Source organism: Osmerus mordax, chromosome 4, assembly GCF_038355195.1.
Source record: "Osmerus mordax isolate fOsmMor3 chromosome 4, fOsmMor3.pri, whole genome shotgun sequence".
Classification (NCBI taxonomy): domain Eukaryota; kingdom Metazoa; phylum Chordata; class Actinopteri; order Osmeriformes; family Osmeridae; genus Osmerus; species Osmerus mordax.
The window spans coordinates 8,281,617-8,308,947 of record NC_090053.1 but is presented as its reverse complement, the minus strand read 5'-3'; the positions used below and the strand labels follow the sequence as shown (position 1 = coordinate 8,308,947).

At 43.7% G+C, this 27,331-nt stretch overlaps 2 protein-coding genes across 2 annotated transcripts in view; one reads left to right on the top strand and one right to left on the bottom strand.

Annotated features, from left to right (window-relative positions):
- Positions 1-11,730, bottom strand: part of ptprz1a (protein tyrosine phosphatase receptor type Z1a) — a 44,834-nt gene extending 33,104 nt beyond the window's left edge. Inside the window, exon 1 of the mRNA XM_067234217.1 lies at positions 11,670-11,730. Within this exon, the coding sequence (XP_067090318.1) occupies positions 11,670-11,730 (61 nt within the window). The remainder of the gene's footprint in view (positions 1-11,669) is intronic.
- Positions 11,731-21,533: 9,803 nt separating this feature from the next.
- dldh (dihydrolipoamide dehydrogenase) lies at positions 21,534-27,184 on the top strand. Its single transcript, XM_067233906.1, has 14 exons — positions 21,534-21,849; positions 22,422-22,497; positions 22,864-22,943; positions 23,262-23,330; positions 23,501-23,570; positions 23,719-23,819; positions 24,158-24,301; positions 24,638-24,739; positions 24,926-25,116; positions 25,330-25,500; positions 25,708-25,897; positions 26,089-26,226; positions 26,461-26,550; positions 26,824-27,184. Exons 1-14 carry the CDS (start codon positions 21,811-21,813, stop codon positions 26,887-26,889), a joined length of 1,527 nt encoding a protein of 508 aa, XP_067090007.1. The 5' UTR covers positions 21,534-21,810; the 3' UTR covers positions 26,890-27,184.
- The last annotated feature ends 147 nt before the right edge of the window (positions 27,185-27,331 follow it).

Sequence of the window (27,331 nt, the reverse complement as noted above, 5' to 3'; positions counted from 1 at the left end):
ATTATATTACACTATGGGTTTTTTTTTACAGTGTATGTGTACAGGTGTTTGTGTGTATGTGTGTGTGTGTTTGTGCAGTAAGTAAAGGGCACCACCTCTGTGCTTAGTATCAACAGTGGATAATCATCCAGGATCTATTTACTTCTGCTTTGTCTCCTTATTGTCTCAAATGAATCACCTTACCTTTCCTCTTTCAGGATCAGTTGGCACCAGGTAAGCTTAAGAATAGAAAAGACCTGATATGTAAAATCCTACGTAGACGTAGGAGTCAGAAACACTTTTTCTTAGTTGTGGAATTTTGCAGACAATTAAACAATCGAAAGAATTGAATGTATTTCTGTCTCTTTCCCAGTCCGGCCACTTTTTATGACCTCAGACTGATGTGCCTATCTGTGGCTGGTTCAATCATGAACATTCTTGACAATCCTTTCACATTCTTAGATCCTTCTTAGATATTTTACAGATTCACCAAACACTTAAATGGAAAATGAAGTCTACTTTGTTGACAAACAGACAAATCTTATGCTAATATGTACACCCACCATATTATACCATCCTTAGGGCCAAGATTTTGTTTTGGCTCTGTGCAACAAGCATGGGCCACACAGCAGCAGATGTCGGTGGTACATTTAACACACATTATTTTAAGTATTGGCAGTGTTTCAGATTTCGACAATTAAACAGTTGTGGATAAACGTTGCTGCTTTTTCCCTTCTCTATTTACAAAACCAACCCAGATTCAGGCTGAGTTGCTCGTCTTACAGTTCGAACATCGGTATCTCAACACCACACTCCCACTAAGTTCAAAACAAGACAAAAGTTTGAAATGTTGGAGTACCTCCTTGTAAGACAGTCTGACACCTTAAGTAACTGAGAGCAAGCTGCTCTCCAGGAGAGTGTCCTAACTGCTAGACAGTTCCTCATGGCGACGTCTCACATACAACGTCCCCCTGATTGCCTGTCTGGGCTATGGCCTCTTAAATTTCACTTCAATCAGCGAAGGCTTTTTTGTGCCGCTTCCAGCTTATGCCAGTACCACGTTTAGGGTTTCCTGTCTGTGGCGTGTACTTTTTTTCTCTTTTTCTTTTGTCGAGGTAGACAAACAAAGCAAAACGCACATACATGTAGAGATGAAAGGGTCTCTAGGCTTCGGTTACAGGCAACCTTGGTCATCACAAAGAAGACATTGGAAGAGACTGGGTCGGCTATTGTGGCAGAGGCAACAAAGACCACACCTGCTCAGATGAGTGGGTCCATGCTTCGAATGAAATATTAATGCACGTTATAAACGTCTACAAAAATGGGTCAACTATCATGACCACTTCATCACCTGTTTTATCTAACAGCTTCGTTCTGCTTCCTTTATTAATACCAAATGACATTCAATATCTGATATTTTGACATGGTTAAGACAGGCAGTGCAGCTCCACATAATTTAAAGTTGGCCACTGGGTTTGTGTTGGTGAAACATGAATAGATGCTGACAGTCTCATTGTACAGTGGTCATGAATAACCAAAAGGTTTACTTTGAACAAGTAGTCAGACCAGTTGAGCGATGAGAAGTAAGGAAAGAACTGCAGTATCACTGTACTGCTCTGACACTACACCTAAAACAAGCCTTTTAACCATAATGTAACTGCAATTACTTAATTAAATTGCAACTCCCCTTTCCCTACTGGAAACAGATCTCTAGATCATGTTTAATTGATTGCCGCTCAACCACAGCATCGACAAACCCTCTGAAGCATTCAGAAACACTGAAGGATTAGGTTCACATGTCGACCAAAGGTAGTGAATTCATACAAGAGGCTTTTAAAGAGCACTCGCTAAGCATGTGGAAACCCTTCACACAGTATTTAGACCAAACGTACACTAACAGACTAAGGAGTCTAACCCCTCAGTCTGTTTTCGTGCAATCGGCAGCATGTTAGACAGAGCGAGACCACTACCACACCAGTGTTTATCATTCGGCGACCGGGCAGACCTGTCTGTGTATACGTATTTAAGAGGGGTTCTGGGCCTGCGAGACATCCAGTTATCCAGTCACCCAGTCGTCTGGTGAGTAAGAGGATTAACTGAGCTCTGGGAGAGACTGGGCAGGCCCGTGGAGAGGGGGGGTGGGGGGTTGGGGGGGGGATCATGAGGGATCGTGACCGCAGCCCAAGCCAAAATGTGTAGCACCCACCCCCAATCCCTGATGCCAGGCACAGGGGGTGTCTGAGGGGTACGGGTGGGGGCAGTGCCCACTTCTCTGAGGGGGAGCTAACTCTGTCCTGGCTCCTGAGGGCTCAGACTGCATGGTTGGACCCCGACAAAAGTCTGGTTTCTTTCAAGGTTTCATCTTTGTTCCTTTACTTCCCTTCACCTCAGATTAAGTCTGGTCCCTAAAAGGCATTAGCTTATCCAAGTGAAATTATCTCAGCGTTAGTTGTTGGTAAGAACCGATGGCTATCTCCCCTGACATTGTCAACGAGGTATAATGATGGGAAAGGCCAGAGAACATCCTGTACTGCATAACAGACTTTTTGGAAGTTGAGTCAAAATGTCACCCCACCCCCTCACACACCCCAATTGGCCACCATCACCAACCCATCCCCATTCCGGATCTGGAAACGAAGGAAAGAGGTTGAAAATCCCCTATGGAGCGATGCCACCCAAACCAACAACGGCCGGCATCAACTCAAAAGGGATTACCAAAGACTGAGAAAGACAATGTGGCATTTTGCTATATTGAAAAAAAGCAGGAAAGATGGTCCTCCCAAGGAAGTTTGTGTGTGTGTGTCCAGCTGCTGATCCGAGATCTCTAATGTGCCACAGTTATTAGCTGTGTGAATGGCTTTGTCCACAGCCTAAGCTGTTAATGTGGATGAACAGCTGGACACTTACCACAAGGCTACATCTCCAAAGGGGAATGGAAGATCTTCCACATTAAAATGTTCCCATAGCCTAACCAATGGGGACCTACACCCTAATGCGTAAAAAGGGTTTTAAGAAGAAAAAAAAGAAGAAAGCTAAACAATATGTATTTATGGCCTTACAATGATGCTAGATTGTCACAATGTGCTGTACATACAAGACTAATGCTAATTATTCTTCAATCCAATATCTCATCATTTACATTGAAAGCACAGAAGTTGTACACATACTATCCATGTTGCTAAGTAATTTAATCCACGATGCTTGTGCATATAGTATATATCTAGCACACATATTTACATTAATCATTCAACAAAAATTTGACTCAACCACAAATGAAATCGTGAAACTGTTGTGACAACAACAGAACAACAATCGAATCCATATATTCCTTGACAATGAGCCAGTACAACAATCATCTACAATAAAATAAAAACATAAACCTCTTCCTGATCTACTGTGGCTGTTTAACACGGGTGCAGACAGAGTATGAAGGTAAGGACCTAAGGGACCTTGTCCCCAGAGATGCTTCCCAGGACCACAGAAATTAGATAAATGAAAACCCCACTTCACACAGAGACATCAGACAACCGCCGGGACAGAAAACAGAGAGGATGTAGTCTGGGATTAAACTCTGCAGATTCTGATTTGAATGTTCTTTTCCTTTAAATCACCTGTGGTAAATCACTGACTGACTTCTTAAAAAATAAAAAAATAAAACCTGCTTAAGTATTATCTGAAGCCCCACTGCCAACTCTACCAAGGCTGTTAGTATACCCAATGGTAGCACGCGTAGCTGCATTAATGAGACTGCTTTTCATTGAGGTTGTGGATGAAGACGAGTGGAAATATCACAGGTCTCCTGTCACCCATGAGTTGGGTCAGTTGCTTTTGTGCGTCTTCGTGGGCGCATGTTGTGAGACTGGCATGCTGGCGCCCCATCGAGGTTGGCACTCCCTCTGATTGTGCCCAGTTAGAGTGGGCCTGGAGAGTGTCCGGGTGGCATGGGGACACCACACCGTGTGTGTGCCAAAGACGAGGGAGGGAGAGGGGATGTGTGAAATGAGAGCGGGAGGGAGTTACGTCGCGAGTTCTCACTTTTAATTGCCATTTTTGCTTCCAGTCTTTTTGTCCTCCACCAGGTCCTATCTATCAGGGTGATGAGACAGCAAGGCTCAGTGCGTGTGTGCTAGTGTGTGCCGATGCGTGCGAGAGGGAGCGTGCGTTCATTTCATGCAAGTGTGGTAGAGAGAGGATAAAGGAGAACACCACTGTGATTGCGGGTGAGTGCTGGATGCGTAGACACGTGTACAATAGTCGATTCAGCATAATGATACACCCAGGGAGAGAGTCTCCCTGATTGAGGATGAGTAATGCATCTGGCCGTTTAAGGTTTCCATCGCCACCCTCCTGGACTCGGACCAAAACACGCAGCCAGACGGACAGGCCATGTTTGTTTAGACAGTCCGTCTGATGAGTCATTTCAACGTTTTGGAAAACGTTTCAACCGAACTGCATGACAATGAGGAGAGGTAGAGGTCAGAACACTGGCTGGTCATTTCCCACTATGGCTGCTCTCGTGGTTCAAATCAGCATGCAAGAAACGTGGCTTCAAAGTCCCAAGAAAACAAGAGGAACCCCATACGGCCACCAGCCAAAGTGACTTCCCCTGGACACTGACAACATTGCCATGGTCACAGATTGAGTGCGTTTCCTTTTCCAGACGGTCTAAAAGAGAGAACAGCTATGATCGCCCCGTGTACCCGTTTTCTCCTTTTCTTCCCAAAGTGTGCACACATGCTATCTTTCGGTTGTCCCATTTCAAGCAGCTACCACTTAGACCAGCTCACAGTAACATCAGTGGGTGCTTCCTGTGAAGGATGGAAAAGTCTGTTGTTTTTTTTTTATTCGGTCAGTGCTTCCTCCGCCAAGCATTGCTAAACATTTAGAGTGGGATTTGGGAGGTTTTAAACAAGACGCTTGTACTGACCTAGTTGTTTAGAGAAAGAGAAAGATTGGGCGGGATCAAAAGAAGATGGATTTGTCATCACGATTTAGGGAAACTTTTTTTTTTTTTTACCCAACCATTATACACCCTAAAGAGGACGAAACAGAACATAAACACTGATGTATAGAGTCTGGTTCATGGGCAAACACATTTAAAAGCACTGTAAAATATCTTTAGTGTGGTGGGCTCTACTATATGAACATCCCTGGGGATATAAATACAAAGGGAAACTGAGTTTTTTTTCCTACTAAATCCACAGTAAATCTCATTCAAATTACACAAAATGTCTTCCTAAGGCAAACTAACCCCACTAAGAAAAAATCCAGACACAGAACACAGCTTCTTCTCAGAAGTCCACACCCACCACACTTGAAACTTAAAACAAAAGAATCTGCCTACTTGCACCTATTTTGTTTTTCTGTCATTTCAATAGAACGTATCGAGTAATGATAGAGGGTGGGAGAGAGAGTCATCATTGTGACATCTGGACTGTGCTCACCATGAGACAGAGACTGAACATTGACACGATCTTCCTCAGTGTACACAGGAGTACACAGGCTCATTCATTGACGGTATCTAAATGCTAAGCGGGGTTTGAACATGATAGCACTCCGTATTCTAATTGAGAAGATCCGATCTGTGTGTGTGCATGCGTGTGTGGTTGTGTGTGTGAGCGAGCGCCTGGAATGACATACAGGACTGTGTGAAGGACTGTCTGTGAGCCATCCGGAACACCATTATCAGGACCATCTCTGTCTTTTCTTGAGAATATTATTGGCTGAGCAGTGGACTGCAGACTGAGACAGTCACTGTCCTGACATCCATCTGAAGGGTTAAAAGGTAACCAGATTAAAATGATAAAAGTTATCATCTTAATCTCCTCTGATATGTTTAGGTTGAAAAACATCTCATTGAGTGGGCACATATGATATAAACTTTACTTTCTAACAAATGTTTACATCCATGTATGTGCATACTTACATAGATACACACACATCCTGCAAACCCGCCATGTCATTAAAATCGGAGCATGATAAATAACCATTGACACCAGAAATTGTGTTTCCTGTTCCATCAAAGCACATGACAATGGGATGAACCGTTGAAGCGGCTGTCTCACTTCATCAAAGAGTCGGCTTCCCACAACTGTGGCAAATCATTTTAACCAGATTTCCACATGCATAAAGGATTCGTTCTGAACATGGGACAACATTTTGTTTTGGCTTCATGTAGATGTGGGCCTAATCTAATAGAGCACACAGATTATGCCCAATGTCGTCCAAGGATAGGAATAAACAAAACTGAAGAGTGACAAACCACATCAATGCCAGATGTTTAAAGACAAGGTTCAGTAACAAGTAACAAGGTCACATATACATGCATACAGTACCTCTAACAAGTACTTTAAAAGGATTTTCGCCTTATCTTTTCCAACGACAATCATCACTACATAATTGCCCATCGTACACCATTTTAGGACAAAGAGATTACTAATGTTATACTTGTCAAAATAACCAATTCAAATGTAACTTAAACCCACTTTAAGAAACCTAAGATTCCTCCTGTCGATCGCTGAAAGGTCTCTCACATACAAATACAATGCTTTTTCAAATAGGATGAGATTGGATTGCATCCCTTGCCACCCCCTCACATGCTGCAGACACAGAGGGAGGTCTAGCAGGATGCTGCCTGCCTCAGCCAAGCGTGACTGTGTTCCAGCAACACCCTCTCCCAGAGTCCCCCCTCCCCACAGTTGACATGGGCTGACACAGGTGACCAGTGGTGCAAGGAGGACTGTCATGTTCTGCTTGTCCCTCCAAGCTTTTGATCTGCTAGCCCTTTTCTAGTCTCTCTCTGGGCCTTCCTACAGCCTGTCTTCCTTCTTTCAATATCATCGTCTTTCAAGGTTGATTTGTTTGTTATTATGGTCCGAGCTACACTGGTATGCCGCTAATTGCATACTTCCTTAACCTTTGTATCTGAGCAAACTTGACAAGTCCTCCCTGGTGAACTTAATGCTAATTGTTTTTTCACCTGCGTTTATCTAATCTGGTTGTCCCTTGTAAGTCCATCCAGGTGTGTGTTGGCACTATTAAAAACTCATTAACAATCAGACATTTCATCGTAATATTGCCTCAGGGAGTAAGTCTATTTTGAGGGATAACCTAATTGAAAATGAACAGGATCTGGGAATGGGTGGGGGCTTGAAAACTGATGGAAGGAGGATGGGGGTTCTGGTTCTACAGGAGAGCATTGTTCTTGACTAACCTTGACACACTTCTCGGGGAACAGATATCAAGCTCTCATACTGAATTGATTCTGGAAGTCTGAAGTTGACAAGTCTCAGGGTCTTATTTTTCAGACTGTGAAAAATTGATGACAAGACGGGACTGTAAGAAAACCTCATGCTGACTGAGCAATTTGTCTTAATACACCCATTCAAAATGTACAGGGTCAAAAACATCTTCTAAGTGAAATCTTCATATTCTTGGCTATCTATCGTGACTAGATGAGAGTAGTTGGATGGTTTAAAGGCTACTCCAGATTTACCCAAGCATGGGGCTGGACCCCTGGGGCTGGGGCTGCATTAGCACTGGACACCCGCTGTCTGGTACCCCCCACCAGCTGAGACCAGCTGCCACCATCCACTCTTGTCCTGTGCCAGTCGGCCAATGGGCAAAGAATGGGCACACTGAAAGGGGAAATGTATCATTAGATTTCAGGGTGATTGTCTCATGAGTGCTGTACCTAGCTGAACGCCCATCAATAAGGGAAAACATGAAACAAACAAGGCATTAAGTTTATATTTTTACAAACCTGCCCATTGTTGGTGATGCACAAGGTGTACAATGTAGAGAGGGGAATTATATAAACGTTTTTTACCATTATATATTTGGGATTAAAAATGGATGTCTAGGAAACCGCTTGGTCGGGGGACATATTTTATGGCTAGGATAAGACATTAATTACCAGACTAGACTGTAGAATCGAGATATTCCACCTCTAACAGACCCTTGATAATTGTATCACAAGATGAGCGATGAATGGAGAAAAAGAAATGGGAAGTGTCCTCAAAATCCAATAACGAAAAAGCACCCTTACCAATTGCAATCCTCACATAAGCTCACCGGGCCTTTTTCCTTTGTCACTTTGAGATTTCAGATTCAATGTCCTCAGACAAGGGCCATCGATATCGAGCACAGTTAAGAGAGACCACACACTAACAGGCAGTTGAAGAGAGAGAAAACGAGAGAGAGAAAACGAGAGAGAGAGAGAGAGAGGAATTGTATAGCTCTCTACCAGCCACTCTAGGGAAGTCTTGTGCTCTTCAATGGGCTCACGGTGTGAGCAACCCTTTATCAAGGGCACGATGGGCCACCCGGATCTGCTCCGTCATCCAATAACAGCCGTCCAGAGTTGGGAAGAGGACCAGGCTGGCAGCATGCCAGGCAGAGGAAACCAGCAGTGCCTGGTTGTCACGCCAGACGAGATGGTTGGCTAACCAAGAGAGACCCCCCCCCCCTCCCCCAAAGAGAGAGACAAATGAGGAGAAGAATAATAGGTAAGGGGGTAGAGGCTGAGGTTGGAGGAAGCAGATGAGCAGAGAGCCTGAAAAGGGGAGAATGAGAACAATTTATGGTGAGATTAAGAGTGAGACGCGTGGGGAGGGACAGTGGGTTGAAAAAATCTGATGGAACTGTAAAAAGAGAGTGCAGGGAGGGAATGTAAAGAGAAATGAAGACTTTGTGGATGAAAAATGTGGGGGGGGAGGTAGAAAAAGACTGACACAAGACTAATGACAACAGAAGTGCTGCTCAACCTCTCCATAGCTCTTTTAGTGGTTTGCCGTGGGTGGGGTGGATGCAGAGGGGTCAGGGGTGGGCCGGGAGCCAGCCCACTAGTGTGTTGCCGTGACAGTTTCATGCCGGTCGTGACTCGTTGCGCTCTCACACTTCCCCTCCAGACACAGCATGAGAGCGTCCTGCCGACCACCAGGCACTGCCTGCGCCATCCCGGCTACAAACCGACTCTATGTCTGATGTCACGCACATAGTCACTTACCCCCCCCCCACCCTCCTTGTTGCTGCGTACTCAGACACATCTTACTTCGCTGCTACACCCCCACCACCACCACCCACCAACACACATCAATCCCACTCTCACAAACAAATCTTCCTTCTGACAGCATAATTCGCAGAGGGTGCAGAGTTGGGGTGGAGGACAAGGGAGAGGAGCTGCAGCCCCAGGCGTTAGCTGGATGTCTCCCCCTGTCAGCCCAGCCCTATTCAGCTGCTGCTGCTGTAGAAAGAGGGCCAGCTTGGAGGATTCAGTGTGGCCCCTGTGCATGCTTGAATGAATGCTGTTGAGCCTAATACCGACTAATCTGGTCATCAAATACTCCCGCTGCCACCGATTGGAAATCTGCTATGCTTTTTACCAGCAACCAGGGGGTGGCTAAGAAAGTCTATGCCAAGCCGGTCTGGCTAGGGGGTCATACAGCTCCTTCATAGACAGAGACAGAGAGAGAGGGGGGGGGGATTTGACAGAAAAATAGAGGGGCAAAGTGAGGCAAAGAGAGACACAGAGGGAGAAAGAGAGGGAGAGACAGACAGAAAGAGAGAGAGAAAAAGACTTGGTCAATAAAGAAGAGGACACAGGAGGAAAAAAGACAAGCGTTTAGAGAGAGAGGAAGACAGGAAGCACGACACAGATGGGGACAAAAATGACAAAAATCATGCCTCAGCAAAACCAAATGTACTGCTGGTCACAATGGTATCCATGTTGTGCAGATAAGTCATTCTAAAACTAAAGCTAGTTTGACCCATTTACTGCAATTGTTTCACTAGATTATGCAAATAAACTGATTAAGCAAAATGTGATGTGTGGTCTCAAGTGTATGAAAGCGTCACTGAGCAGGCAAACTACCAGGAGATGCTATAACTCTGAGAAGAAATGTTTTGTTTTTTTTTATGTACTGGTTCCGCTATCTTATGAGTGGCGGTTATACCAGAATGTAACACCATCCAATCACAGGTGGACGTCACAAGAAGTGAGAGGAAGGGGAGGGTCCCGCAGAACCCCCACTGACAAACCCCGCACCCGACTGACTGACAAAGTATGACGACCATCTGCCACAAACCTCCCTGCTCCATAACAACAGGACTAGGGACTTCCTCTGCACACAGAGACAGAAGAGGGCAAGGTTGGCGATGCCCATTGAAAAATGTCCTGTCTTGTTAGAAGGACAGATGGCAATGGAGCCTGTGTGGCATTCACTTCACCCGTGTGTCTTTTTTTTCCCAACCATCCATTCCTCTGCTGCCCTATCCATCTCCAGCAAACGGGCACATCCTTTGTGCTCCTCGTTTCATCAAAGCCTCATTTAAAGACCCTAGCTGAAAAGGAGGGCAAAAAAAGAAGGGATGGGAAGAGAGTAAGGGAAGTAGTGGTGGTGGTGGCGGGGAGGAGGGGGTGGCAGGGGTACATGTGGTGAGGCATTGAGCAGGTACCAACCCATTTTATTTCCCAGCTCACAAGCCCAGTTACAAAAGAAGCTTCCCGTCTTTTAAGCAAACTGGCTTTCGCCAGCTTTCTTTGTCTTGCAACTTTCCCAAAAGATTAAACCAAGCATATCCTTGGTCTCCTCCTTGGCACTTTCACACAGTGAAAGCCACAGTAAAGCAGAGGAGCAGGCCAACTGGAAGAATTAAAAAGAATAAACTTTTTTCACTTAGTACTGACAGAATATACATAAATTGTTGATTAAAGTATTCAGCTGTATTGTCATCTGACCGTGTGGTACAGCAGCATACTGATAACCTAGTCCAGTTTCTGCATTCTTTAATTTGAATGACAATACAAACAAAACAACTGAAAATTGTGTGAAACGTGAGTGTGATATCTCAAGACATTAAGACCTTTAGAACTCCTAAGACTATAGTAGACAATAAAACCTGTTTTAGCTAATAGGAAGACATCATGTTTTACAATAAAAACCTAAACGTTAGCCTCAACTGGTAGTTTCCAAGCATTTTGAGGCGATCAAACTATTCATAAAAGTAGCACCATTCAACTAAACACTGCAAGGCCCCTTGCCAAAAAAAGAGCGCTTGATTTACTAATAACAGTCAGACTACCGTGGCGAAACCATCTTTTCATGCTTGACAGGTTCAGTTGGACGTGACGGACCAAATAGATAGGCGAATCTCGACTGGTGAGAACATATTAATTTCAAGACAAAGATGACGTTGCTTCACCTGATAAGTGTATGCAAGCTTCACAATTGAACTTCGCCTATTGGAATTAACGACTGTCTTATGTTAATACAATAGCCTACGTCAGAACTGATAAACTAAAAACATGATATAGTTACTGTAAATCCTAAAGTTAGTTCTGCTAGCAGTGCTCTCTAGACCAATAGCGCGTGACGCACCAGTTTTAACCTGAATTTTGCACCGAAAGAAGACAATTCGTCAATGAGTGAATCCCAATAATAATGCTATATATAGCCTAACCCGTCACAACAACAAAAAAATATGTATGAAATGGTCGCCTTTTTCATAAACAAGAATCTTCAAGCGCACAGCCCACAGTTCCAGAGCTGTAGCTGTTGGAGTAATTATCAGAGCTGTGTTAACAGCACACAGCTCTAATAATTGAGCCATAGCATATAATGAAACGGTACACAAAAACACAGCCAAAGCATATTTTGTCATTAATGGAATGAAAAAGTAAGTGTCTTTACCTAATTGACAGACCAGTAGAAGTGCCAGTAAAGTAATGCGTCTTGAAGTAAATGTTTCCATGTTTTTTGTTGTTTTTTTTACTTCGTAAATATTAGATGATACGAGACTTAAAGAACGTGTACGGTTGTTGGGAAAGGTACTCCCGATTAGTCTTAGGGTTTCACATTTGATTCATTCTGGTTTAATTGGTATCGCCCTTGTATTCGTTTCTCCCAACGCATCTATTTCAAGGTATCTCCGATGCGGCTGGTGCTTTTCAGAGAGTGACGGGCGGTCGGTGAATGAGAGGGGCAATGTTTGAGGAGATCGCGCGCCTCCCATAGACCATAACATCGCACGAGATGAGGGGAAAAAAGGTTCACGTAAGCAATAAGTGAAAGACTAGCTCAAATTCAGTCGCTGTGTCACATGTTTACTTTTACAAGTTAACAAATGTTTAAAAAATAATATTTTAAAAAGTGATAGGCTACTTTATGTTTGCAATTTTCTGATAACTGTAAAACACAAATTGAATCAGTTATCAGAGCTTGTGGAATTATTTGTATACGTGAAAACAAAAAATCACTTGCACTTGATTCGTAGGTACAGCCTACAACATTTTGTGAAGGGAAAGAAGGAAGGAGCTATATGGTGCCATTACAGAGCATAATTGAGGACTATTTGGGGGGAGGACTACTTTTTGTGAGAAGGGGGGTTTAAGATAATGACCTTTTGACTTCGAGGAGTGGGTTAAACTCTGGTGAAATGGAGACAAGCACATCACCAGTGACCCTGAAAGCACAATTCTGTTAGGGAATGTGGGACAAGTGCATGATGTGTGTGTGAGAGTGTGTATGCGTGCGTGTGTGTATGGTAGTTGTGATATGGGAACATCAGTTAAAGTGGAGGGGGGTATAATTTAAGGCTTGTGTGTCTCAACAAAATGGCTAACAATCTCTTTTGAGGATGGGGAGGGGTGGGGTGTTGACTGCGTCATTCACAACTGACACTGAACTCTGAGGCCACTTATACTTAAGCATTATCACGTGAAGTTAAGACTACTCAATTGTTGGTCGACTTTCATAGACGATATACAAGACATTAGAGCTGAAAGACCACATAAAATAAGGCAAAAGCAAAACCCTTTTTGGAACTTCTTTATTTTATCTTCTCCCCCTCAGATAAAAAGACTAAACATCCACAAAAAAAGAACATGTCCCAAGCAAGTTTTTTTTGCTTGGGGTTTTACCCATTTGGGGTATTTTCAAGTTCAATAAGGTACTACCGTGAACCGCCCCCCCCCCCCCCCCCCCCCCCCCCAACACACACACACAAACCCTCATACCCTGAGAATGTATTTGCATAATTTGTTCAGGATTATCTTTAATTCATGCAGAAGCAGCTTCACACTTGTTCCTCACATGTTTCCAGAGGGCCTAATAAAATTACTTTTATACCCATAGAGCTCCCATTGTGTGTGTGGTGTATGTGTGTGTGTGTGTTTCTCTCAAGAAGCTCCTATAATACTTAGGGCAACTCTGAGTACTACACAACTTTAAATCTGAAGGAGTTGAACTGAAACTTCATGTCTGGGCCCTTCCATGACCCCCCTTCTGAGAATATTTTCGTTCTCTCTCCTCAAAATAATCTCAAGCAATGCTCCAGGAGCTAGTGCTGCAAGCCAACAGTACAGACATCTGAAAAAGCTACTTTTCCCTAGGAAAATACCACCCAGGAAAGGAAACATTCATTTTCAAACTATACACATTTCTTGGAGTGGAAAATTGCCCTTGATTGTCATTGAGTTTTGGGGCGAGTGGGTAGAGAGACACTGGGTGTCCATCAGTAAATCAATACAAGAAAGGAACTTGATATGATATAAACTCATCAGAGTGAGAAGATGTGCTTTGTTGTATGTTTTCTCACTCTCACAGTGCTGGTAAACTAGTATAATCGAGAAATAACTCAAATAAAGGAACATTTGTAGTGTCTGTTCAGTTTTCCAGGGCATCAGATAAACTAGATAATATGTCATATATGCACATTTTATTGTCTAATAAATCTGTGCTCTCAATCATTTAAACTCTTGAGTGGTGGAGGGCATCAATGATTAAGTAAGCACACAAAAATAACATCAAATGTACTCCATGCCAAATAAATTGAATGTAAATATAACATATTAAATATTAAAAATATATATAGTTCAAATTTATGTGTAATCATTTAAAAAAGTGAATGTGAATGAGAGTAGTTGAGAACGCCTGTAAACTAAAGGGACACAGGGCAGAGATGAAAGGAAGATATTGGCTGGGTGGTGGGGGCCATTTTGGGGACAGACCTGGCCAAATCCAGCATCCTCATGCCCCAGATTTAGCTGTCCGACGATCTAATAGGAATTTGGATGTGCTGTGTTGCTGCCAAGGTTGCTGTGTATGGTCCAATCAGTTCACAGGATGTGCTACAGCAGCCAATCAACTGCCCCTGGGTCAAACTGAGGGAAGGTTTGGAGTTTTTCTATGTAATAATCACCACACTCACAACTATTAATATTAGTCTGCCCCTCAGTTATTACCAATCATTATCAACTACTAAAGAACCACCAACGGATTTTCAGTCAGAATAATGGTTTGTCTTTAACCGCTGAAATACTACTGGTATATATATTCTGATCTTTCTGATATTTCTGATTCTGATTTATTTATTCAAAGGTTATTCACTGTTTATTTAAATGTCAACATGTTGTAACTACTCAGCATATGTGTTGGTAAATGCTACTATAATAGTGATTCCTCTGCCTTTTGCTCTATACATGACACAGTTACACAGGTCTTTTCTGTTATTATGTGTTATCGCCTGCTTCCTAATGTAGTCTCTGTGGGGATTAAGGTAACGAGGTCACATTGCAAATTACAGAGAGGGTTTAACATTTACTCCCCCTGCCCCTTGTTTTACAAGCCCACACACATATGCCCCCCCCCCCCCCAACACACACAGACTCACACATACATGCCCATACATCCACACATAATTTGACCTACACAGACACTACCCTGTAATGTTTTCCATCACATCAGAAGGAAAGAGCATGACACTAGTATCATTATTGACAAAAAACCCAAGTGCCAATAACCCACTAGGCCAACCAGTAACACCATAGATCGATGACTTGTCATTGTTGATGGCAGTTAGCCTTGACTGTGACTGAGGAATGTGTTTGGCTGCTGGTGACCATGGTATAGACCACGTTTGACATACAGTAGGCTAATGCATCTCAATTGCTCAGAGTCTTCCAAACCATAAGTGAGTCGGTAGGGGCAAGCATGTGGAAGTAGAATTGTTCACTTTCTGCATGGAAACCAACATTTGCTGCTGATACAAAAAAAGGGATTTTAAGTCTTAAATAGGTTATCACTATGTATCATGAAAACTATAATTACGTACTGATCATTCAGTTAGCCAGCAACACACACCAATCATTTGGATTTGGTGGTCATGGTTGTGGACTTGAGTGGTAGAGGTATTAACTGGATGGACCAAAAATGTAAAAGATTGTTTTAGGATTTTTAAATTGTATTTTTTGTAATTGTCTTCCCCTTTTCACCCTAGGCTGGAAATGTAGGCCAACATTAAGCAATTAAGGCCTCATTAGTGGGCCCTGAGTAATAACCCATGTTTCCTCATAAGTCATAAATAATTCACAGCAATTTGCTTCTAGGTGCTTTCTCATATAGCAATAACAACATATTTACATATCCCCTTTCTAACTGACCTTTAAATAACAATGTATTGACATAGCAAACATAAAGTCCATATTCTTCAGACTGCTATGTTTTTTTTGTTGCATGATAGGCCCAAATGAGTTGTAAGCCATGGTAACCGTTGAGTCTTTATGAAGATTAACTGTTTTTATGGTGGTCTTTGTGTGATTTGTGAGTCCCTCCGTTCTGCTCACCAGGTTCAAGGCCTGGGAGTGGAGGCCAGGGTGGTGGAGAGCTTTCTGCATACCACACCAGAACAAAATGCTCCTTCAGCCACTCCAATGGAGGGGTTTAAATCAAAAGGGACTCAGAATGACATCAGGTTCTTTGGGTCCACTCTCTGCCTCACATACGCACAAACGCACACACATGCGCGCACACACACACACACACACACACACTAGGGTACTGACATACCCCCTGCTGTTGCACACACACACACACACACACAGATACACAGGTTTTCTGAGTCCAGAAAATGCACACAGTCACTCAAAAACACACACGCCTAGGTTCCCCCAAGTCCATAGACAAGAGAAGAGAGGGCCAGTAAGCAGTCTCTCAACTGGACCTTGTTGACATGGCCGTCCCTCTCTTGTCTGTGCCACTCTAGGCGCCTGTTCAGGGACAGACGATGTGCAAAAAACACATTTGTACACGCACACACACAGACACACCCACATACACACACACACACACACAGAGAAAATGAACAAATAGAAGTGTTTTTAGGACACGCAAGGTCCTGTCGCAGATCACCTTCATGGAATTTGTTGAGTCCCTACAATTGAACTGGCATTCAGGTTTGGTCCCACACAAAACTGTCTGCTCGTATTGCTCAGACACTCACACACATTTGGTGTCTCTCATTCACACAGTCACTCACGCCTCTAATGAGTTGCCATTCATGCTCACTCTCACTTCAATTTGAAACATATGTGCCTTTATACTACAACACACGGACAACCACTGACACACACATCAGCAGCTCAGCATTCAAACTCAAGGGAATGTTCTTGGAACACAAACAGTCAAATTTATAGAATAGGCCATGAGCACAATATGTCATCAAGGACTTTCTTTTCTCTGATAGTGTGCTTTTTTCTTTCTGTCTCTCTGTTTGTTGCACATTAGATTTGATGTCTGCTTTCATCGAATGAGAAAGGAGAAGATAGTATTTCAACTCATTGCTTTGGCTAAAGCTGATTGCAATGTTGCTTCAACACGGTACTGGATTGGAAGATGGGTACTTGTTGACTAAGTTGAGAGCATGAACAGAAATAGAGTTCCTGACACCAATGTGTGTCAGACCTCACATTGTTCTTCTCCTGTACTAATAAAAAGAGCTTGTAGCCCTAATCATGTTCATTGCATACACCTCAGGCATAATGACTGCTGCTAATTAGGGAATATTGATTGATGCTAGTTTTGCTGTTGGTGACAAATGGGGCCTAGTTAATGACAGTGGTATCTGGGCCATATTCAGAATGCTCCTAACCCTTTCCCCCCACTTCCTAATCTCACAGTGACTAGATTGAGACAGGGTAGTGTGTTTTAGACTTAGCTGATGCCCATCCAGGTATGTCAGATTAGAAACCACTCCTGATGAAGGAAAGAGGGAAAGACTTGGAGGTGGACTCATTCGGACAGAAGTGTCTGCTAAACAACAAAAAATGTGGGGTAGGTGGAACAGGGTCTTGAACATACAAAAGAGAGCAGCTATTTGTCATTTAGTGTCACATTTCTCCTGTGAAGTGGTTGGAAACAGATTGAGGTGGGAGCAGAGAGGTTGTCCTTGTTTCTAAATAATCAGATCGACTTTGTTTGGGTGAAAGTGCTAACCAACAACTCTTAAAAACAGTGTCAGGGGAGTCGATTACTGTTTTGTAGCTGGTTTCACCAAGTAAACAGGTTTAAATGCAACTCATTCACTCATAAAGCTAGTTGGAGCATACTTTAAGGAAAAATACAGACGTCCTAATTAGATTGATTATCTAACTCAACGACTGTGTAGACTGGATTCTCTTAAACTTTCACACCAGACAGATTCAAAGAAATGTTTGCTTGCTACTTAAAGCACAACAGGGCCACCAGGACACTGCCAGCGACCAAAAAATCCACACTGACTCCAAACTGCTTACACAGTGTTAAGAAAGCTGGTCGGCTTTCATGTACGCTGTCTGCAATTGAGCAAAAGGGGAGCCAGGCAAGTCCAGAGAGAAAACACTAAGCAGCCACTAAGAGTTTCCTAGCAACCCAGTAAGTGAGAGAGATGGTCCGAGAGGAGAGTGAGGCCCAAAAGTTCGGAGTTTGCTAGACTAATGATGAGAGACTAAAGGAGGCGTGTCTTGAAGTGCAAAGTCATTAGCTACTTTTTACAATGCAAATGCAGCCTTGTTATGTATGCTCTGTCCATTCTCACTGACAGCACACACACACATGCACGTGAGGCCAATTCCCATGGATATGTTTAACCCTTGTGCTGCCTTCAGGTCACATGACCCAAGGGTTCATAATGAACCATCGTTGTGTTTACCCAATTTTACCCAATACAAAAACAAATAAAAATAATTTTCTTTTAACCTTCGCAATGTGGGGGGTCTGAGACAGCCCACCGGTTAAAAGAAAATGCTTCACTTTGTTTTTGTATGCGGTAAAGTTGTCGCAATACAACGGTGGGTCACAATGACTGATGGGTCAGAATGACCCGAAGATAACACAAGAGTTAAGAAAACATGCACACACATATAGGATGGATTTACATAAACTAAAGTTCTGCATATGGCACCTATTCATCCATTCTCTTGTTATACTGTATCTATCCTCTCTCCTTCTGTAACATGTTGAATAGAAACTGAAGAAGAAGAAAACACATCTCACAATTCTCCCTTTTCTCCCAAACGACCCTCCCAAAGACCAAAACAAAAGCATGAATGCATAATTAATACAGTGAAGCTGTATTTTTAATTGTTGTTCATCTTCAAAGTTGCCCACTTGCATTGTCCACAGGTTGGGTTGGCCGCTTCCGATGGCATTCACTCATTCAGAGAGCTCATGAGTAGAAGCATGGAGTGCACAACAGCCCCAAACTCCCTCTTTCTCAGGGTGTCTGCTCTCACAATAGACTTCCTTAACCCCTGATACAAAAGAGCCAGGCGCATAAAAAAACAGCCAAATTCAATGGCATTCCTTCCCACAATGCACCGGCTGGAATATGCACTTTTTCTCTCTCTTTTGAACCCTCTTCCACTCTGTATAATTTGGAGTTTAGGGAGTTGAGTGAGAGTGTAAGTTGCAAAGAAGTAAACACAACAGCGTCTGTTCATGGTTATATTCAACAATTACAAGCAAGGTCAAGGTGATGAATCCTCAAACCAGTGTTTATCACCTCGCCCCTCCATACTTACAACCAACTCTGTCCCCCTCTGCCTTGTGCACAAACACCTTCCATTGTTGCCCTCAGCGCCCCCAACACGACAACCACCACCAAACCAACAACAACCAGCTTCCCTATCACATCCTCTGTCTGGCCTTGAGGAGATGGTGGTGTTGGATACGAGAGGTGGGGATGTGGGGGAGAAGAGCGTCAAAAAAGGCTGGGAGGGTGCAAGAGCATTGTCACGGTGTACAACGGGCCCCATTGGCGAAGCCGGCAGCTTACCACCCTTAGGCTGTCCGGCCACAATGGTGGCGGGGGGGAGTTGTTGGAGAAGGGTAAAAAGGAGAGATCGCTGTACGTGACACACACCCAAGGCCTAATCCTCTTGCCCCGTACATCTGCGCGGGGCGGTTTTGCATTGCGAATCAAAAGCCAGACCCCTCTTTTTTGTGGGGGGGGCAGAACCCCCCCCCCCTTTCTGTCTCTTTCACTGTTATTCCTCACCAGAGAAAGGACAGCCTTTTGTCTAATTCCAAGGCCTGTAGTGTAACGAAGCTGGGAGATTCAGGCAGCCAGTCACTAAATGGACGCCTTGCTTTCAGAAGGCTTACTTTGCTCATGTTAAGTTGGAAGTGGGCTTTCATTTAAGTCTCTGTGGCTGTTTTTTTCTTTGGGTTGAGCAAGTAAAAGGACTTGAGACAAGACATGAAAGCTGCCTCTTCAAATGAATACTATTGACTTTGAAAGCAGTCTTTTCTGTGCTTTCAGGCATGTTTTTGAGGGTCCCAGTGATGCCTTGAAATTGTATTTGTCTGCAGATCTAAAGTATTTTTCAACACCTTCTGTTTCACAAGTTAAATGGGACACCAAAAAATATACTTCCACAATGTTTTATTATCTCTCAGGGTGCCAGGCTTAAAAATTAGGTAGGACTTAGTTGAACTTATCTCAAAACCAGTTCACTCTGTCTTGTTTATGTTACGCGCAGGTATAATTTGTTTCTCAGAGGATTCTCACCTTGAGAGTTACTCTTACTGTACAAACTAATTATGACTATTACACTAATACCAGTTGGTGTTGAAAAATTCATGACTTTTTGAAACCAAACTCCTGCATTATTTAATACTTTTGCGAAGGGATACTGAAAAACAAATGTGAAGTGGTGTGTTTACACTGTCTTTGTGTTATTTGACCTCCATCTGTGCAAGGAGATCATTTCACAAAGTTATGGCAAAATGCAATAGTGAATTGTAAAAAACGACAACATCCATTACACATCAATTGACTGTCGTTCTTCAGATTTGTGTTGACAATCCCCGGTTACATTTATAACAAATAAGCCAATAAATATTTGTAAATGTGTGTATGTTCATATATGCATACACAAACCCTTTGTAAACATGTTTAAAAATAAGAAGAAAAGCATTGAATCAGCATGAGAAATGATGAATAATAAACTCTGTACTTTGGTGTGTACTCAATTCTTCAGTAGCACAAGATATTAGGGATTTACCTTGATTCAAGTACTGTCCTCTAGTGGTCATTTTGACAAAGTACAATTAAAGGCCATGTAAGGACACCATCTTCCCAGACGCTGTATACATAAAAACCTTGTACTAAACAAAACTAATACTATAGAAATTATGTTCGATTAATTCTTTGTTCACTGCGATTGAGGGTAGAATATACTCCAGGGTAGAAAAATATACTCTATTACATATTCTGGTTTGGGTATCCATGACAACAACACTTCAGCATTTTCAATTAAACACACGCATGCAGCTAGAATGTCTTTCAGTCAGAAAGTTCCATGGTGGGTTCATCTGAGTTGGGGAAGTTCATGACTACATCGTGTTCTGCAAAGCCTCATTCAACCACTTTCCTTTCTCCCTCAAGAAAATCATATAGTGAAGTGTAGAGGAGTTGTCGCACACCACCTAAGGTCCAGTCTATTTCTTCTAGTTATTGATCTCAGATGTGCAAAGGGAACCAGACAAGGACATGTTTTGGTATGAGATGCAGCCCCTATCATGCTCCCTGGGGCCCATTCAGGTCCAGTCAGCAAGCCCCTGGTTGGACTCTTTTCTAGACGCACAATTGGTGAGTTCAGGCAGAAACTGTCCGGTTCACAGCAGCACCATGGAATCCAACAATAAAGTGGATTTGCACAAAATCAAATCCCAACACAAAGTGTTTAAGTACTTGTAAGTCCCTGTTCTGTTCTTCTATCCTTATCATAACCCTGTATTAAATATAGAGTTCATGCTTTGAACAAAACTTTGCTAAGCTTCATCTCATGTATTTCAATATAGTAACTAAAGTGCATGTGAAAGTTGTAAATAATTTGACATGTATAGGGCCTACTTTTATAATGATATTAGCGCTGCCGCCTAGTGGTAGATTTAGCACATTACACCCCAAGGTTAACTGAGGACATACACACAATATGCCCAGAAACTGATAACTGCATTAACAAAAAATATATAATTAACTAGTGAGAGATGCGATTGAGATGCATTTCTCGCTTCCTCTCTTTCACTCTCTAACATGGTACGCATCTTTGATGAAGCAATAGATCACAGCATCAGCAAACTAGACTAGGCCTACTTCTTTTCAAACATCCTAGGCCAGCAAAAGTGACTGTTTTGGTATGCGATGCAGCCCTTATCCTACTGGGGCGCTGCAGGAGCCATTAGATAGGCAAGCCAGTGTCACACTGTGTGGGATGTCACTAGAATGGGCAGGGGGAGAGTTAGTGAGTTGATCATTTGACAGTCACCTGACGGAATTCAACCAGGCTTGTTTTGATCATTTAGGACTTGCCTCTATAACATTACTCAAAATATATTTGAATTAAGTGTCGGCCTACGTGTTCTTGTTGGGTAACTTGGAAATTAGCCTTACATCATAGGGATGCGACATCGTTTGAGTTTCCGGGATTGGTAATGCGCGTGCGCAATGCAAATAGTCCTTGGATGATCCGCCTGCTGTAGGTTACGCAGCTTGTAAAGGGACACAGACAAAATGCAGAGTTGGAATCAGTTATATCGCACTTTGGCAACGGTAAGGGGAAAAAATGCATCACTCACAAGAACAAGTTGTCAGGAATAGACATGGATAGTTCCAGGGTTTACAAAGTATATTTTCAGGGCCAGATTTCCCTTGCAGTCCACCCAGGCCTTGCTAGCTAAATGATAGCTAACTAGCTGCTACCTCTCAAAACCTAGCATACATAAGCTACTAGCCAAACCTTTTGCAAGTAAGATAGCCGGCGATAAAAGTAAATATTGACTTGACACCATTATCTATGAATTATCTTAACATGCAGACTGGTAGCCTATGTTAGCCAAGAGCGGAGTAACACCATACTTGCCTAACTTTGCTAACTGGCTAACTCCTCACAAACAGCGAGCAATGAACTGTCAAGCACACGAGCTTGTTTACTTGGACGTTAAATCTATTTTGGTCTTCACCAATGCTTGATACGTTAATCAAGAGTAATGCATTGTAGCTTATATAGACGTTAGTTAGCATGGCGGATTGCCATTTAACTTGGTAATTGTACCTGGGTAGAAGTCAGAACAGTTGTCAACAGTCAGTGTTTCCTAATTTCTGTTCTCTCTTTGAACCTGAAGCGAGGCCAGCACCTTCCCTGCAAACTGCATGGAGCGTCGGTCCTCTCCGTCAGAACATACGCTGACAAAGCACAAAGTAAGCCAACATTCATCACGCCAGGGTACAGTTAAAGTATCAGCAAATTATACGAGTGAGCAAGACAGCAAATTTCTAGCTAGTTACCTTTCTATATAGGAATACAATTTGACCTGTGAGCTTTTCAGTCCATGTTGAACAGGTTGGCAGAGGACCCTGCACGAGCTCAACTGATTTCTATCCCTCCTATTATCAGACTCTTGATTATGGAATTAGGGTGTGTGCTGGGCAGGAACAAAAGTATGGACACTTAGCTCTAAATACCTTTATTGGAGAGAACTTAACTAGATTCATTGGACTCGCAAGGTGAAGTAGCTCATTTCTGTTATTATGTCAGACTAATAAATGTGTTTTATTCCCCTTCAGTTGATGCTGATGTCACAGTGGTGGGTTCTGGTCCTGGTGGATATGTAGCTGCTATTAAATCAGCCCAGCTCGGCTTTAAGGTAACATTAGGGCATGGGTATAGGATTAGCTCAGTTGTAGAGCACTTCAAATTAATTGTAGGTTCAACTCTCTCTCTCTCTCCCCCCCATGTTCATTTTGGTTAAAAGTGCTAAATTAGTTGATTATTGTACATTATGCAACCATGCTTGTCCTGAATTTATTTGTATATCTCACCTCGGTAGCCAGTGGTATAGAACTCAATAGTGTACAAATAGCCCAGGCTGGTGTATGGAGTATCAGCAAAGATTTCTCAGTTTGATAGTTTAAATAGTAGTTCATATTCCAGTTATCAACATTATTTCCTCTCTTTTCCACAGACAGTCTGTGTGGAGAAGAATGCGACTCTTGGTGGCACATGCTTGAATGTCGGCTGTATCCCGTCGAAGGTAGCCATTTTTTCTACTCCAGATACATTTTTGCATGATCCTTGTTGTACATTTACATTTATTCATTTAGCAAACGCTTTTATCCAAAGTGACTTCCAAGAGAAAGCTTTGAAAAAGGGCATAGGTCACTGATTGTATTGTATTATAGTTCAATATTTGATCCTTTTCAGGCTCTTCTGAACAACTCCTACCTGTACCACCAGGCCATGGGGAAAGACTTTGAAAATCGGGGCATTGAAAGTAAGGAACACAGATACGATATCACCTCTGTATAACACGTATATTAACACATAATTTACACTGGAGAGCAATGCATAGGTCATTTGTTTACAGCAGTGGCAAGATTTTGTGACTGTAGAAATTAACACGTTATCGAATGTCTGAATAGTCACAGGGATTACGTTAAACCTGGAGAAGATGATGTCACAGAAGAGTGGGGCTGTCAAAGCACTGACGGGAGGCATTGCACATTTATTCAAACAGAATAAGGTGAGGTCTCCCTAACCCATGACATCTCTGAATAAGCAGCAATGGAAGTATCCTCATGATGAATTGGGACCGTTTGTCATAGTGTCCCATATAGGCAGGGATATGGAGAATTTGGATGCACTTCCCAATCAAAAGTATTTGTGCAAATATACATATTAAAGTTGTCAACAAATATCTGAATATACAATATAAATACATTATATAAATATATGGAAAATGTTCTAAGCTCTCATTTAAAATATTTTCATTAAATTGAAGTATGCACTTCCTGCTTGGGTTTTGTTTTGAGAAATTAGAACCTTACATTTTTTTTATTTTTATTGTATTATCCAAATCAGGTGACTCACGTTAACGGCTTTGGCAAGATCACGGGCAAGAACCAGGTGACCGCCACGGCGGCAGACGGCAGTGAGCAGATTATCAACACCAAGAACATTCTCATCGCCACAGGCTCTGAGGTCACACCTTTCCCTGGCATCGAGGTACGCCCTGTAAAGCTCGGTTCTAGAACGTTCTTCTCTGCTTTTACTTGTTGGGATGAGTGTAGCTCAGTGGTACAGAAATAAGAGCTCATACCCCCCCCCCCCACCCCTTTGGAGAAAACTTCTGCTACATAAAGACATGGCGTATTGAATACATTACGGCTGGATGTCACACACATGGGTTTAACCTTCCGCCAGTAAAAGCCACTCCTTGGGTTCTCCCAAAGTGAGGATGACTGTATGTTTCCATGTCCTGGGGGTTAGGATGCAGAGCAGATGGGGTGATTGCATACGTGAGTTTTGTTGAACGTGTCTTTCTCCTGACGCCTTCCCCAGATCGACGAGGAGACCGTGGTGTCTTCTACTGGAGCGCTGTCTCTGAATAAGGTTCCCGAAAAACTCATTGTCATTGGAGCTGGAGTCATCGGCGTGGAGCTGGTGAGTGATGCATCTATACACACACACACACACACCTGCTTTTTGATCTGATCAGCTGGTTTTCAACCCATTTCAATAAATGCTTACTTGTTGAATCAAACTAGTAGACTTAAATGGAAACGAAAGCTTCTACAGGCATGAATGTGCATGCTCCGGTCAAAGCCAACCTCTTCTCCTGTCCTCTAGGGGTCAGTGTGGCATCGTCTGGGCTCTCATGTGACGGCGGTGGAGTTCCTGGGCCACGTAGGTGGCATGGGCATCGACATGGAGATGTCCAAGAACTTCCAGCGCATCCTGCAGAAGCAGGGCATGAAGTTCAAGCTAAGCACCAAGGTGATGGGGGCCACCAGAAGGCCTGACGGCAAGATCGATGTGGCGTAAGTATGGGGCGGGGTCAGGGAGAGGGAAAGAGGGCGGGTGTGTGTGTGCGCAAATGCAGCGTGTGTGTGTGTGTGTGTGTGTGAGAAATCTTTCCTAGGTAGGAATCCATGAGGTCATCATACCGATGTTCAAGGTTTTAGGAAAGGCAGATAACTAGGAGCATACCTCACTGTTCTGACCTGGTTCTGACTAGTTCTGACCTCTTCCAGGGTGGAGGCTGCGGCCGGCGGGAAGAGCGAGACTCTGACGTGCGACGTGCTGATGGTGTGCGTCGGCAGACGGCCCTTCACGGAGAACCTGGGCCTGGAGAACGTGGGCCTCGAGCTGGACAACAGAGGCCGCGTCCCCATCAACAACCGCTTCCAGACCAAAGTACCCAGGTAGCCCCTTGCCTTTCACGGTCCATTCCTGCTCCCTCAATGCAATACACGATCACCCTCTGCATTCCTCTGCCTTTCCCACTACACCGTCTCTCTCTAACCATCAACCCTTTTTTTCAAATGAACCCTTCTCTTGGGCCACTGCCTTCATTGACCCGATCGGTTCCTTTTGTCCCCTCCAAACCTCCCGCCATCTCCCGTCTCCAGCATCTATGCCATCGGCGACGTGGTGGCCGGGCCCATGCTGGCCCACAAGGCCGAGGACGAGGGCATCATCTGCGTGGAGGGCATGGCCGGGGGCGCCGTGCACATCGACTACAACTGCGTCCCCTCCGTCATCTACACACACCCTGAGGTGGCCTGGGTGGGCAAGACGGAGGAGCAGCTCAAAGAAGAGGTGTGTGTGTTTGTGTGTGCGTGCACTGCCCAGGTTTAAAATCCTAGAAGTATGGCGACTACTACAGGGTGTTTGGTATTTGCACACACCCAAAGAAAGCCAAATGTGTTTTGTCAAACCTTTCAATATAGAAACCGTTGGATAAAAAACTAAAACAAACCTTCTCAATTGCTTCCCCCTCTGCCTCCCAGGGCATCCCATACAAGGTGGGCAAGTTCCCCTTCGCTGCCAACAGCAGAGCGAAGACGAACGCCGACACGGACGGCCTGGTGAAGATCCTGGGACACAAGGAGACGGACAGAATGCTGGGAGCTCACATCGTCGGCACCGTGAGTCTCTCCTCACCACTGGCCCTCTCTCATCCGCCTCGTAGCATCCGTTAGCCTGTCAACCGCTGACTCGTGAAGTTCCTGACAGAGGCAAATGGGCTACGTGGCTAAACGGCCGATCCGAGTTGCCCTTGAGCCACCTCGTCGCCGCTAAGCCGTGATCAGCTTTTGAGCTGGTTGGCCATTGAAGATTGGGATGATTAGCTCTGCTTGACCGTTTTGGTTTTCCTCCAGGGGGCGGGAGAGATCATCAACGAGGCTGCCCTGGCCATGGAGTACGGAGCGTCCTGCGAGGATATCGCCAGAGTGTGTCACGCCCATCCCGTGAGTGTCGACTTTTGACGTGCACCAGAAGCGGCTGCTGTACACACACATACTCGGGCACACAGTAACATGTACTCGGCACACAAACACACGGGGATATTTGTAGGAGCATGGGATGGGTATAGGTCAGTGGTAGAACATGCAGATCAATCTGGTTTATATCCCCCACCCCTTTTAATGTCTGTTTGGATAAGTGTCTGCTAATGAAACCATACGTTACTTTACATGACGATTCTCCTCTTAACCCCCCCCCCCGCCTCCATCTTTTTCCAGACTGTGTCGGAGGCCTTCAGAGAAGCCAACCTTGCCGCCTCCTTCGGCAAAGCCATCAACTTTTAACGCTCGTGACTCACACACCCTGTGTACATAACCGTCTTGTCCACGACCCGGAACCTTCTGTCTGTCTGTCCGCACATTCTATGGGGCTGGGTGTAAATGTCAAGGGTTACACCTGGCCCCTTTAGCTCCTATGGGGGCTTCTCTGTATACATACAACCAAGTATGCGAAAACCTTGTACCACATTTAGTATGTTATTTAAATGGTCGGAATTAATAAAAGGGGGTTGGGCGGTAAAATAAACTGACTGGAGATCAGTATTTTACTTCATTCATGGAAATAAATTCATTTACTGTTCATGTTTCTCTTGAGTTCTGCACTCAGGGTGTTTATTTTTGCTGCTATAATATAAATATATATCTCCACTGACTTAATACAGGTGTAATTATCTAGACTTTTTCCCTACACCAGTTTCAGAGTAGTAACTATTAACAGCCTTTTAAA